The 13960-nt window shown below is 54.6% G+C and overlaps 1 protein-coding gene across 1 annotated transcript; it reads left to right on the forward strand.

Moving 5' to 3' along the window:
* The first annotated feature begins 505 nt into the window (after nucleotides 1–505).
* LOC111146199 (tripartite motif containing 50) lies at nucleotides 506–10154 on the forward strand. The gene is made up of 7 exons (XM_022501637.1): nucleotides 506–547; nucleotides 1145–1556; nucleotides 5785–5880; nucleotides 7458–7688; nucleotides 7778–7800; nucleotides 8808–8932; nucleotides 9565–10154. Exons 2-7 carry the CDS (start codon nucleotides 1158–1160, stop codon nucleotides 10152–10154), a joined length of 1464 nt encoding a protein of 487 aa, XP_022357345.1. The 5' UTR covers nucleotides 506–547; nucleotides 1145–1157.
* Nucleotides 10155–13960: the final 3806 nt, after the last annotated feature.

The following is a 13960-nucleotide window of genomic DNA, read 5'->3' on the forward strand; positions in this document are numbered from 1 at the left end:
GGGTTCTGACTGGGGAGCACATAGAGTGCCCTGGGGGTGCTGGAAGCATTTGTATGTTGATGTTGAGGGTGAGTATACATTGTAATGTGTACATCAAGCATGTGGTTAAGATTTGCGCCCTTTATAGAGCTTCCGTCTCAAAAAGTATATAAAAATACTCTCAAAAACAGATTCAGAAAGAATTGTGTCAAAGCATGAGTCCATTCCTGTTTGGGGTCTGTAAGGTGTGGCTGGGGGCCCACTCAGTCTCCCCCCTTCCTCAAACCGTGGCCAAGGTGAGCACCTGCATGTTGGAATTATCAGCGTTGCTGGCCGAAAGGACGCTGCTTCCCAAATCCCGTGATGTGGCCCGGCATCCACCTGATTCTGAGTGACCTTGAGGACGCAGGGGTGTTGCTGGGAAAGGGGGAGGAAAGGAGCAGAGACTCAGGGTGGAGCAGGTGTTCAGCTCCAGTTCCTACAACTCTTAGTGCCTCTGCCCCATCCGGACAAGAAGAAACAAACCGAGCAGATCTGGGGGACATCTCCACGTATTCTGAGAAAGCAGGTAGTTCATTGTGGGGGCTCTCCCTAGGTCTGCTGCCGGCTTCTGTCTTGACGCTTCTCTCCTCTCAGTGCCAGTCAGCTTTCACAGGGTCTCAGGTTCTCCAGAACAGTGTGGCTAAGACCGCAGTCTCTGCTTTAGAATGACTTGGGGGGTGTTTGTTATAAATGCAGAGTTCTGGGGCTCACTGGAAATATGTGAAGGGGCGACTCAGGGGTCTCTTTTAACTGTGCCTCCAACAGCTGCTCTCCAGTGTGAGAACTGATCTAGAATGTGGGAAGGACCTTGGCTTGCTTTTGCTGTCCATTTCTGGGTCTGTGTAGCTGGAGGGCATGTTGTGGTACACTCCAGATGACCTTGAAGACCGCCCTTTTTGTGTTTACCTCCAAATCTGGGTGGAAAATGTAGAATCCTATATTTCCAAGTGAGTTTCCCCTAATTAAGCCCTTTGCTTTAGAGACAGAAAACAGACCCAGTCATCGGGGTTTGGAATCCAGGACTGGAGCGCCTGTGGCAGTCTAATTTCCAGGGGAACTTGCCTGGAGATGGGGCCCCAGGGGGTGGAGGGAGCAGGCTTGAGAAAGTTGCCCTCTCTTCTAGCCGGGTACGGTGGATGGCGGGGCAGGTGAGCGTGCCCGCGCTGGAGGACCGCCTTCAGTGCCCCATCTGCCTGGAGGTCTTCAAGGAGCCCATGATGCTGCTGTGTGGCCACTCCTACTGCAAGGGCTGCCTGGTGTCCCTGTCCCGCCACCTGGACTCAGAGCTCCGCTGCCCAGTGTGCCGACAGGAGGTGGATAGCAGCAGCCCCCCGCCCAACGTGTCCCTGGCACGGGTGATTGAAGCCTTACAGTTCCCTGGGGACCCAGAGCCCAAGATCTGTGAGCACCACCAGAACCCGCTCAGCCTCTTCTGTGAGAGGGACCAGGAGCTCATCTGTGGCCTCTGTGGCCTGCTGGGCTCCCACCAGCATCACCGTGTCACACCCGTCTCCACAGTCTACAGCCGCATGAAGGTGGGTAGTGAGGCTGCTGTGAGCGGGGGAGGGCGGCAGGTGCTGGTGGTACAGGGACACTGAGTCCAGCTCCTGCCCTCTCTGGAACCATTGCTTGGCACAGAAAGGTCCCGGGCCAAGATGCCGGATCCTTCCAGCCCTCTGCTGCGGCAGAGCTCATAGAGCACCCGTCCGTCCATCATGTTCTGAGCAGCTGCTCCAGGCTCCGGGTGCTGGGGACTCCTGGCCTGCGTGATAGTCCCCTGTCAAGTGCGAGCCCCTTCCCTTGCTCGGTTTTTCCTGGTAGCTCTCATTCATATTTTGAGTGCTCCCCAGAAGATACATGAGGGCAAGTGCTTTGTTTTGTTTCCTTGGGTTTTTTCTCTTTCTTCCTTTTTTTTTTTTTAAAGATTTTAAAAAATTTATTTGACAGAGATCACAAGTAGGCAGAGAGGCAGGCAGAGAGAGAGAGGAGGAAGCAGGCTCCCCACTGAGTGGAGAGCCTGATGCGGGCCTTGATCCCAGGACCCTGGGACCATGGCCCGAGCTGAAGGCAGAGGCTTTAACCCACTGAGCCACTCAGGTGCCCCTTTTTTCTTTTTTTAAAAAAGATTTTATTTATTTATTTGACAGAGACACAGTGAGAGGGGGAACACAAGCAGGAGGAGTGGGAGAGGGAGAAGCTCATTGCTGAGCAGGGATCCCAATGTGGGGCTTGAACCCCGGACCCTGGGATCATGATCTGAGCAGAAGGCAGCTGCCTAACTGACTGAGCCACTCAGGCGCCCCTCCTCAGGTATTTTCATGCCTACTGCCATGCCTAGCATGTAGTAAAAGCTTAAAGCATATTTGAAGATAGAGTGGATTCCTGTCCTTGTGGACTTTCGCCTCAGATCTAGCAGGTCCTCATTTAAGATGAATGATGATGATGAAACCGTCTTAGGTAAATACGTTGATTTAAGATTTATGAAGGGGGTGGAAGTATCTATCATTGTACGTTACAAATGAGGAGACCGGCTCAGAGAAGGTAAGGTCATACAGCTTGTCAGCGGCAGAGTGTGGACTCAAACTGTGGCTGATTTTCTTTCCATTGCCAGCAGATCAAAGGAGGGCAGGAAGGATTCTTGGAAGTGAGTTGCTAGAGGGCATCTGGCACAGTGGGAGGGAGGGAGAGTAAAGGTCAGGAATGACAAAATACAGGTGATGGGGCAGAAAAAAGAAAGAGCCTGGAGATCTGAAGGCAGAGTTCCAGGGGTTCCTGGCTGAGCGCCCTAGGAGAGCCTCTGTTTGCTTCTCTAGTCCTGGAAGACAAGTATGAAACACGCACAGCCAGCGTGGCCGTCCAGCAGCCTCTCTTGCCCATAGAGGTTTACGTGGCATCTAATGTGTGCTCAGTGTTGTGCTAGAGCCCGTGGTACAATAGTGGGCAAGAGGTTTGGCCCACCCTGGGGGAGCTCACAGCCTGGGAGTCTGGCAGAGAATAGCATGTGTTGGGTGCTACTGTCAGGGTTAAGGACAGGTGATGGGGAGACCGTCTCGAATGTAGCTCCTGCATGGTCTCAGGTGGTCAGGGAAGGTTTCCTGGAGGAAGCAGACCGCTAAACCAAGACCTGAAGCAAAGGAGGAAAAAAGGGGGAAGAAAGCATTTCCTGTGTAAGGACAGCCCTGCAAGAGATCAGGAGGGAGGGGTGTTTAAGAAATGGTAAGTTGTTCCTTTGAGCTCAGGGGAGAGTTGGGTACATGGAAGCCAGGTCATGGTAAGGCTTGTGTGACATGTCAAGGGATTTGTAGTTTATTCAGAGGACCATCCTGGCTGGGGGTGGCACTGGAGGGTTTTAAGCAGAGTTGGGATGTGGTCCGAGCACTCTGCCAGAGAGTGGACTGGAGAGTGAGGCTGGGGATGGGTAGGAGACTGGGAGTAATGAGATATGGGCGGTGATAGAAGCCGCAGGAGGGGAGATGACCCACCAGAAGAGCCTGCAGCGTGATAGGGAAGACACAGAAGATGGGTTTAAGATGCAGGTAAGTAGGGGCGCCTGGGTGGCTCAGTGGGTTAAAGCCTTTGCCTTCAGCTCAGGTCATGATCCCAGGGTCCTGGGATCTAGCCCCACATCGGGCTCTCTGCTCCACGGGGAGCTTCCTCCTCTCTCTCTGCCTGCCTCTCTGCCTAATTGTGATCTCTGTCTATCAAATAAATAAATAAAATCTTAAAAAAAAAAGATTCAGGTAAGTAGAGCACCCCAAAAGGGACAGAAAGAATCAACAGAGAGAGTAGGAACATGGCTAAATCTAGCTTCCTGGAAATCAGAACAGAGCATTTTATTTTATTTTATTTTATTTTATTTTATTTTATTTTATTTTATTTTTAATTCATTTGACAGACAGAGATCACAAGTAGGCAGAGAGGCAGGCAGAGGGAGAGAGAGGAGAAAGCAGACTCCTTGCCGAGCAGAGAGCCAGATGCGGGGCTTGATCCCAGGACCCTGGGATCATGACCCGAGCTGAAGGCAGAGGCCTTAACCCACTGAGCCACCCAGGCGCCCCAGAACAGAGCATTTTAATGAGAACAAGATCACTTGTGTGAAATGCCTGCTGAGGACTGGAAAGAGCCTGTTAGATTTAGCAGGAAGGATTGCTTATCTTGACAAGAGTAGCTTTAGTGGAGTGTGAGAGGTGGAAGCCAAATTGCAGAGCAGTGACACCGAGCCCGTGTCTTACTAGCCCAGGGAGGAGGGAAACACACAGTAGCTTCGTCATTTCTGGCTTGGAGCCTGGGACTGCTTGGGTCCTGGTTTTAGATGTGGGTGTTTGTGATCCCGAGACTTCTCTGTGATGCAACAAAATCGTGTTCCTGTATTGGATCCCTTTCCTACGTTCCTGTTTTCCTCCTGTTGATTGAGGTCTTGAGGTGGTTTATTTGTATGATTCTGTTTCTTCTCCTGGTGACCCAGTTTGGTGGGCAAAGACAAAAAGAACTAATCTCATCTTTCTGTGCCTCAGGAGAATTACCACTGGAATTCTATCCCTGGGTTGCTGTGAGATCTGATGCCTCATTATTCAGAGCAAGACCCTGGGTTCATTTACCCTACACTGGCGTTCTTCTTCTTCTTTTTAAAAGATTTTATTTATTTATTTGACAGAGAGCAGGAGCCCACAAGCAGGGGGAGCGGCAGAGGGAGAGGGGAAAGCAGGCTCCCCACTGAGCAGGGAGCCTGACTCGGGGCTCGATCCCAGGACCCTGAGATCATGACCTGAGCTGAAGGCAGAGGCTCAACCCACTGAGCCTCTCAGGTGTCCCCTGGCTTTATTCTTGATTCAGCTCCTTTCCTGAAAGGATTTTGTAGTTGGTTTGTCCGTCCATCCCTCCCTTCCCCTTCCTCTCTCTCTCCCTCCCTCTCTCTTTCTTTCCATTTATTTTTAAATAATGTCTGCACCCAGTGTGGGGCTTGGACTCACAGCCAAGAGATCAAGAGTCACAAGTTCTTCCAACTCAGCCAGCCAGGCACTCCTCTTGCTGCTGATTTCTGCTTGGAACTATCTAAGCCAGAGACCATGTATGTTCCATGGGCACAGACCAGCAGGGTTCCCTTTAAGTAGTGCAGCTGAATGGGGGTCTGGGTGGTCCTGGTCGAACCCTTAGGACTGTTAGATTTGAGGCCAGGGAAGCCCAGGAGAAGTGAGTTTACTTTAGCCCGGGGAGGCCCCAAATCCAGGCAGGGCCCAAGTCTGCTAGGGAAGGATTCAGGTCTTTATAGGGCGTGGAGAATCCCCAGGTATAAGCTGGGCAACTGTATGCATGACTGGCCTCCCTTGGGGCCAACTTTTGGTGCTGTCTTGATCAAATGCCCATTGACTGTAGACCTCCAGGTGACCAGGAGTTGGGTTGGTGGGTACCCAATGGCCAGCATTCCCTTTAGGGAGCGTCGGCTTCAGACGGGTCATCGCCCCTCTTGGATGCTGTGTGGTGCCTTCCAGGTGGACGGTGTTTAGCGTCCGCCGCTGTGTCCTGAGGAGGGATGATCTGGAGATCCTTTTCTGTCTGGGTAATCCCTGCCCTCAGTGTAGAATATTCTTGAATAATCCTAACTTGTTTTGGAGTCAAGAGTGCTTGGGTAGCTCTTTCCCTGGTTCCACTGGGAGTGCCTACGGCCATCGGGATGCTCCCTGGAAGGGTGAAGCCCGGGGCTGGCCCCAAAGAGCTGAGAAGCTGAAGAGGGGCGCTCACCAGGCCGCGGTGCGTCGCCTGCAGGAGGAGCTGGCGGCTCTCATCTCCAACCTGAAGCAGGAGCAGAAGAAGGTGGACGAGCATATTGCCAAGCTGGGCAACAACCGGACCCGCATTGTCGTGAGTGCCCTTTCCCCGCACCCTTCCCCGGGGCTGGCTGCCTTCCCTCTCCTGCGGAGCTCAGTTTTCATCGTTCTTCACAGAAATCCATGCTTTCGTGCAAAGCCGGGATTCAAAGCCTTCCAGGGCAGAGTGGGGAAAAGGGCAAGTCCCCTCAGGGGAATGAGCTCAGTTGTTAGGACTCCGTCCAAGTTGGCCGTGTCCCTCGTGTCCTTGGGAATGAGATAACACAGAACCTAAGTCTCAGAGGTAAACAGCTCGAAGTGTGGGCACGACTCTTGTGCCCTCAGTGTCCGTTTGACCTTGATGGTGTGCGTGGTGCCCGCCCGGTACCTTGGAGCAGAGGTGTGGAAAGGCTTGGTGGCTTTCTGCTTTTCCTGAGTGACAGGCACACTGGGGCTGGGAAGTGTTCTGAAAAAGATTCACGGCAGCTACGCTCTCAGTTTTGAGAGAGAAAAGGCACTTTATTGAGAGTATAAAAATCTAGTAGGAACAGAAAGAAGAAAAGGGAAATTGTACATTGATGAGGGCATAGTAGTCAGTAAAGGAGAATCAGACAGAGTTACACTGGGTGCTTAAAACATCCAACCTCATTTGCTGGGGAGGCCCCGTGGAGACAGCCAGGCTGGAGTCCCGATAGAGCGGCCTAGGCCGAGCATCCTACCCGCGGGCGGGTGAGATTTCCATCTGACCATACCCGTAAGGGCTGTGTTTATAGGGCAACTGAAGTTAAACGTTTGTTCACCAATGTGCGGTTTGGAGCAAGCTGCATTCCTGTGCGCTTACGTCTCTGCGTGCTGGGTGCGCTTGCCGCTTCTCCCAGATTCCGTTCCAGGGGCCCAGCCCAGCCTGGTGCTGGAGGGGATGTAAGGCAGGATTTACAGCTCTTGTGTCCAGACCAGAAGGGCCACTTCTGACCCGACAGCCAGCTAATGTCCACTAATCAGGCTCCCAAGGTCACTTGTGCAGGAGTCTCACAAACAACATTCTTCTTCCCGCCTGGGCGTAAGCGCAGGTTGGCGGGTGGTGGCCAGCTTTGCAGGACAAATCCCAGAAAGTTCCATCCACACAGTCCAGGGGCGTGTGGAGCCCCAGCTCTTCTGGCAGTTGTGAAACAGGAGCAGAAGGCCAGTGTCCCCTGAATCTTCTCGGTTAACCACCCCACCTCAGAGGTGCCCAGTAGAGGCTGAACTCAGGGTCTCACACGGAATCCGACTGTCTAAAGTCTGCTGTCCCATAGCCTCGCGGACTTTTTTCAGTTATGGATCCTGTACTGAAGCTAAACTGCTTTGCACGTGCAGTAGTTAAGGTCGATGTGAGCAGAGCCAGTGTGTTTGAAAGGGGAGCCGGGGCCAGCCTCCCCTCTGCCTCTGTTGCCCTCCCCCGGCCACACATGGGAGGCCCAGGCACAGTGCGAACACAAGGCAGGAGTGAGCCCTGCAGCTCCACTCCAAGAAGGAGCTCCAGTTGGAGGCCCAGGAAGGCCTCAGCTGCCCTGGCCTAGGGACACTGATGCCAGCCATAGCCGGGCGGTTCTGGTGGAGGCTCCAGCTTTGACCAGCTCCTCCTCGTCCCAGAATGAATCGGATATCTTCAGCTGGGTGATTCGTCGTGAGTTCCAGGAGCTGCACCACCTGGTGGATGAGGAGAAGGCCCGCTGCCTGGAGGGGTTGGAAGGTCACACCCGCGGCCTCGTGGCCTCCCTGGACATGCAGCTAGAGCAGGCCCAGGGCACTCAGGAGCGGCTGGTCCAGGCCGAGCGCGTCCTGGAGCAGTTCAGTAATGAGAGTCACCACGAGTTCATCCGGGTGAGTGGACAAGGGAGTGTCCCCCATGCTGAGGCCCGCAGGTCCCAAGAGCTTCCCCCATGCCGTAACCCTTCTGTCTTGTCTTCCAGAAGTATCACTCCGTGGCCTCCAGGTAATAACCTCGGAGGGAGCTCTCAGCTTGGATCTGGTGGCTCCTCTCCGCGTACCGGGGTCTCGGCGGCAACTGCCCACCTAGGGCTCTGTCCTGAGCCCAGGGAACCCTGCCTTTAAGGCTCTCAGAGACCAATGGGCGGCAGATGGTGAACTGTGGTTGCATCGCTGTGGGTACCTAAAGCCATAGAAGCCCACACAAGCTACAGAAATAACAGGACAAGGTGACTGGGGTTGTGGGTGGGGGGAATTGGCAGAGCTGACGCACAGGTGGACAGGCTTGGGGCAGAGGACGGGTGCTGACCAGCAAGCAGAGTGGGGAAAGGTCACGTGAAAAGGTGAAGCAGGGTGTGGGGCTGGGATAAAACGTTTGCCTCGGGGCAGAACGGCAACGAATGGGAGAGGCGAGAGCCGGAAGGAGGGGCCACAAGTCCTGAACCATGGCTCCTGGGAAGGGATTGAACCCATGTTCCGGTCCCGAGAAATGAACAACCATGCAGTTCTTGGCCTTCCTCGGGCCCTGATTGTGAGAGTCTCCGTGGTTTTTCAAATGTCCTTCAGTCTTAAGGTGGGTCAGGAACGTTGGTGTAAATGAATGGACAGTGAAGCTGGTTGGGAGCAGGTGTGCGCTCCAGCTGTGGCTAGGGACCAGGGTTGTCCAGTGTAGGGAAGGTAGGGCAGTGGTCCTCAAATGTTAGTGTGCGTCAGGACCACCTGGAGGGCTCCAGGCGTCACTTTCTGATTCAGCAGCTCTGGGGTGGGACCTGAGAAGTTTGCATTTCTAGCAAGCCCCTAGGGGATGCTCCCGGTCTTGGGCCCGCGGGCCCTGATGTAGTGTTTCTCCTCCGGGGAAGGGGGCAGGTGCTCAGGGCGGGGTGGAGGAGAGGAAATGACCGGCATCTCAAGTGCACAGTCTGCCAAGCTGCGACTGGCTTGTTGGACTTGGGTAAGGGTGAAGGGGTGGGGTTGGCGTGCAGCTCCGCCATCATGGTGAACTGTCCCCCTCAGAGCAGAGCTCCAGCAGGCCCGGCCTCTGGACGGCACCTTCAGCCCCATCTCCTTCAAGCCAGGCCTCCACCAGGCTGACATCAAGCTGACCGTGTGGAAGAGGCTCTTCCGAAAGGTTCTGCCAGGTGAGGCTCCGTCTGTTCTCTCTGCTGAGGACTGCCCTGCAGGGGGCGTGCGGAAGACTGGAAGGGTATTTGCATGGGTTAGTGGTGAGAGCTTGGCTTTGGGGTTCCACCAGAAATGCTGGGTTCAAGCTCAGCTCCAACTCTTACTGGCTAAAGACAAGTTGTGTAATTTAAAAAAAAAAAATTAGAGATTTTATTAAAGGGCAAGCTCTCAAGTTGGGGGAGGGTAGAGGGAGAGCGAGAATCCCGAGCAGACGCCCTGCTGAGCGTGGAGCCTGACATGGGGCTTGATCTCACACCCTGAGACCATGACCTGAGCTGAAATCAGGAGTGGGACACTTAATGGGCTAAGCCAATCAGGCGCCCCTGGTGCACGCCCTTTTCCTCAACCAGAATGCCTCCCTCACAGCAGTCCATTTCTCCCACCCTTCAGGAATTGTTCATGCGCTCAGCAGACATCCTTAGGGTTGCGTCTTCTGTGCCTGGCCCCTTCCTAGAAGTGCGCTCAGACACCGGGGGGGTTGGCATTGCAGTTCCTCCCCTGAGGAGCTTGGGGCTTCCAGTCAGACGACTTTGTGGTGGCATATGCCGCCTTCTGTGTAGCTTGAGAATGCTTCTTTGATCTTTCTCAGCCCCAGAGTCCCTCAAGCTAGACCCTGCCACCGCCCACCCCCTCCTGGAACTCTCCAAGGGCAACACGGTGGTGCAGTGCGGCCTCCTGGCCCAGCGGCGGGCCAGCCAGCCGGAGCGCTTTGACTACAGTACGTGCGTCCTGGCCAGCCGGGGCTTCTCCTGGGGCCGCCACTACTGGGAGGTCGTGGTGGGCAACAAGAGCGACTGGCGCCTGGGGGTCATCAAGGGCACGGCGAGTCGCAAGGGCAAGCTGAGCAAGTCCCCGGAGAACGGCGTGTGGCTCATCGGCCTGAAGGAGGGCCGCGTGTATGAGGCCTTCGGCTGCCCCCGGGTGCCCCTGCCTGTGGCCGGCCACCCGCACCGCATCGGCGTCTACTTGCACTACGAACGAGGGGAGCTCACCTTCTTCGATGCTGACCGCCCCGACGACCTGCGGCTGCTCTACACGTTCCAGGCTGACTTCCAGGGCAAACTCTACCCCATCCTGGACACGTGCTGGCACGAAAGGGGCAGCAACACCCTCCCGATGGTGCTGTCCCCGCCCAGCGGGCCTGCCCACCTCGGCCTCCCGCAGCCCACCAAGCTGTAGGGCTGCTGGTGGGTCTGCTGGGTTCAGCCAGCCCGGACGACATTCTTTACTGTTTGGAAAAGTCTTCCTGCCTGTTGTTCTTGGAAACATCTCATGATAAGAAGAAAAGGACCCCAATTCCTTCCTTGTCAGCCAGGGGTGCATTTATTAACCTTTTTGCCGGATTCTTCACCTGCTTACTAACCAGCAGAATCAGGCTGTGGCGTCTGTGGGTTAAGCTCGGCTTCGCTTGGTCCCTCCTGACCACGCCTTCTGCTCAGTGCTCTTTCAACAGAAGGTGGAAACGTTCCCATATCTCATTTCTCTTTGTCATCATGAACTTAAGGATATTGTGACCTTCTCTTTCTCTTGAAATGATTTGCAAATATTAAGTGCTCTGCGCACATACTAGTTTATGCTCAGGTCTTTAAAATCAGCTCCAGCCTCTGGTCAGCCGGAAGTCCCCTCTACCCTGGGCCAGCTGGTCTGTGGTTGGTCACATCAGTCACCCCGTTACTGCTGTCTTCAAATACCTCTGCTGATCTCCCTCTCCCCTCTCCATTAGTTGAGAGGGAAATAACACTTCAGGGCAGAAGCAAGTAGGGTCCTGGGGGGTGTGGCCTATCGCCAAAAGCTCCCATGGGCACATGGGAGCCGGCCCAGAGCCCCCATCAGTTCATGGCCGCAGCTGATGGTGCCCACTCCAGACCAAAGCTGGGACAGCTGAGTTCTCTCCCAAGAATCTGGAAGTTGGAAGAGTCCTACAACTCCGCTGGGCTAAGTCATCTGAGACCTGGTGCTTTAGAGAAGTTCTAAGCCTTGTGCCACTGAGCTCTGTGGAGCTGCCTGGGCGACTTCCCTGGGGAACCGCTCTGTCCTTGGGCCCTGGCGCTTACCCACGTGGGCCACACAGGCAGAGGCCTGACCTGCAGCCTGAGTGATCCTCTGGGAACCTGGGAGGATGGGAGGTTTGGGAGGCACTGACTTCATCCCATGGGGGACCATCCGCAGAGGTCGCCTTCCAGGCTCTGATAAGTGTGAAACTTCCTGTGCCACCTCCCTCTGGGTAGAGCTGTAGACGGATCGTAAAACTGCTTAACTGCGTCTGGAACGGGCTTCTCAGCCACGGGAAGTCCCCACGCCCTGCCGTAGTCCTCCTGTTGTGGGCACCAGGGACTACGTGGAGCTGGCACATTTGGCTAACCTGCCTATGGAAGTAAGAAACTGTCTGAATTAAAAGGTGCTTGTATAGCTTTACTGGCTGAATCTGTTGGGCCTTGGCCTTGGTAGTTGCTGTTCAACACCTTGGGCGGTGGTGGCTGACACCTTGCGGAGCTGGTTTTCGGCTGTGCAGCTCTTCAATTCCATGACCTGGCTGAAGGTCACGGCCCTGTATGTCCACTCTCCCTCCCCGCTCCTGGGAGACTGGCCCCAATGGAATCAAAACCCTCTGGCTTCCTGTTGGGTTCAGGGGAGGGGAGGGACTGGCAGGAGATCCAAGGGCAGGAAAGGGAGTTCGAGGCGCTTGTTTTTCGGGTTTCCTGCCTGCTGGGCTGTGGGCTGGCGGCTTTCCTCGCCTAAGGGTCCTTGGCAGGTGGCTCCTTCCTCTGTTGCTCCTCCTGTTCCTGCAGGCCTGGCAGTGAGCGGTGCTGTCTGTCCCCGGCCCTGAGTACAGCGTCACCTCTAGTTTCCTTCAACTCCGACCATCCTTCTGTAAAGACCCCCTAAGTTCACCTCAGCCACGCTGCGCGCTCGCCTCTGCCCCCGGATGCCGAAGACACCGTGGTGTACCTGTGCGCTCACCAGTAACTCCCGCCGTGTGTTTCGCTGCCCGGAGGTCCGTGTTTGTGCTTGGAACCAGGAGATCCATGCAATACGGAGAAGGCAGACGGGAGAGCAGTCCCCTCGTTATGAGGACTGGCATGTCAGCTGAAAGAAGTGGAAATGGAGCAGAGGAGAAGAGCTTTGGGGCGTCCAGTCCAGGGAGGGATGCTGCCGCCGGCCGGAGGGCCGTGGGTGCGGCTCTAGAGCACATGACCTGTTCTGTAGTAATGACAGCGTGGGAGCGCGAGGGCCGCTCGGGGAGAAAACTAGCTGGCGGGGAGGAGGTCGGAGACGGACAGCAGAGCCGAAGCAGCTTAGAGCAGGTTTGCCAACGGAACGTAGAAGCGAACCGGAAGGGTGTGCCGGTGGCGGAGGGGACGGAAGCCGGAGCGCCACAGCAGAGGAGCTGTGCCCCACGGTGCCGCGACGCCCCAGCCTGAGCAGGCGAGACCTGAGGAGTATTTGGAGATTCTTGGTGGCTTTGGAGGAAGCCGTGTCTGTGGACTAGTCTGGGAGACGGACTGCAGGGAGATAGGCAGCACGTGAGGAAGAAGGGAAGGCGGTCACTGCTGATTTTGTTTTAAGCCGCTGGATGGAGACGGGGAGAAAACGGAGTCAGTAGTTTGAGATAAGGGGGATTAAGAGAAGACATTTTTAGGGTAGAGGAGGCTAAAACGGTTGTTCTACAGACATACACACGAGCCACGTATGTAGGTTGAAGTTTTCCTAGTGGTCACGTCTTAGACGTTAAAAGGCACAGGTCACCTAGCGTCCACATCGTGGCTTCTAATAGCCATTCACCAATGGAGAGGAACCAGGGCTCCTTGGAGAAATGGCTGGTTCTAGGACTGGGGCAGGAAACATGCTAAGCTGTGAGCTGCTGGCAGTGCCGGGAAGCGCTCACAAACAAGGGTGTGAAAAACCCTACACTAAGGCCTTTCAGAGGGACACGGGAGCCAACTGAAAGCACTCCCAGTGGCCAAAATGGGAAAAAGTTGAGCAACAGAATAAAATGGTACGTGTTTCCCCACTGTCAGTAGGTAGAGTTTCTGTGCAATTTACTTCATACTTTGTCTTTCGCTGACGTGGAGGAATAAGCAGCGATTACCATTACTTTATATGGAAATATTTAACATTCCCAGACACCCCAAATTAACTGCTTTTAAGCTTCTCTTACCTTCCACTACGTCTTGCGAGTGGATGCACACGGTCGATCAAGGTAAAGCACAGTTGAGAGCTATGGAGGCCGATGCTGAGAGGTGGAGGGCAGAGGGCTGGGCAGCCCCTCTCTCCCAGCGTGGGGTGCGTGCTGCCTCTGTGGGGGCTTGTGGCAAGACCGTACTATTTTTACTTTTCCCCTTTTTCAATAAAGTGAAAATTCTCTTAGGCTTTCTTTCAGTTAGAGAAAACAGGTACTACTGTAGGTCTTTCGTAAAATGAAGTGCTGTTAATGCAAACTTTCAAAAAGTGGGGGATGGGGCGCCTGGGTGGCTCAGTCAGTTGAGCATCAAACTCTTGATCTCAGCTCAGGTCTTGATCTCAGGGTGGTGAAATCAGCCCCGCACGGGGCTCCATGCTGGGTGTGGAACATACTTTAAAAAGAGCAGGGGAGGGGCGCCTGGGTGGCTCAGTGGGTTAAAGCCTCTGCCTTCGGCTCAGGTCGTGATCTCAGGGTCCTGGGATGGAGCCCCGCATCGGGCTCTCTGCTTCGCGGGGAGCCTGCTTCCCTTCCTCTCTCTGCCTGCCTCTCTGCCTACCTGTGATCTCTGTCTGTCAAATAAATAGAATCTTAAAAAGCAAGCAAGCAGGGGATTCCTGTACTGAATTACAACTCAAATTATGAAGTAAATATCCATGAGTCCATAATGATAAGTGGCTAATTAAATAAAGCTGGGAGAAGAGAGAATTCTGCAGAATTCCAAATATTTATGTAGCTACTTTGCCCTCAGAAAGGGAGAGTGTAACTTCCTACTCCTTAAAGGGCGGGTTGTGCATAGTGACTC

The sequence above is a fragment of the Enhydra lutris genome, unplaced genomic scaffold, assembly GCF_002288905.1.
Source record: "Enhydra lutris kenyoni isolate GAN:26980312 unplaced genomic scaffold, ASM228890v2 scaffoldscaffold13, whole genome shotgun sequence".
Classification (NCBI taxonomy): Eukaryota; Metazoa; Chordata; class Mammalia; order Carnivora; family Mustelidae; genus Enhydra; species Enhydra lutris.

Coding starts and splice junctions, on each gene's coding strand:
- LOC111146199 (XM_022501637.1), top strand. CDS start 1,158: ATGGCGGGGCAGGTGAGCGTGCCCGCGCTGGAGGACCGCCTTCAGTGC. Junction 1,557..5,784: donor CAGTCTACAGCCGCATGAAG/GTGGGTAGTGAG, acceptor CGTCGCCTGCAG/GAGGAGCTGGCGGCTCTCAT. Junction 7,689..7,777: donor GTCACCACGAGTTCATCCGG/GTGAGTGGACAA, acceptor CTTGTCTTCCAG/AAGTATCACTCCGTGGCCTC.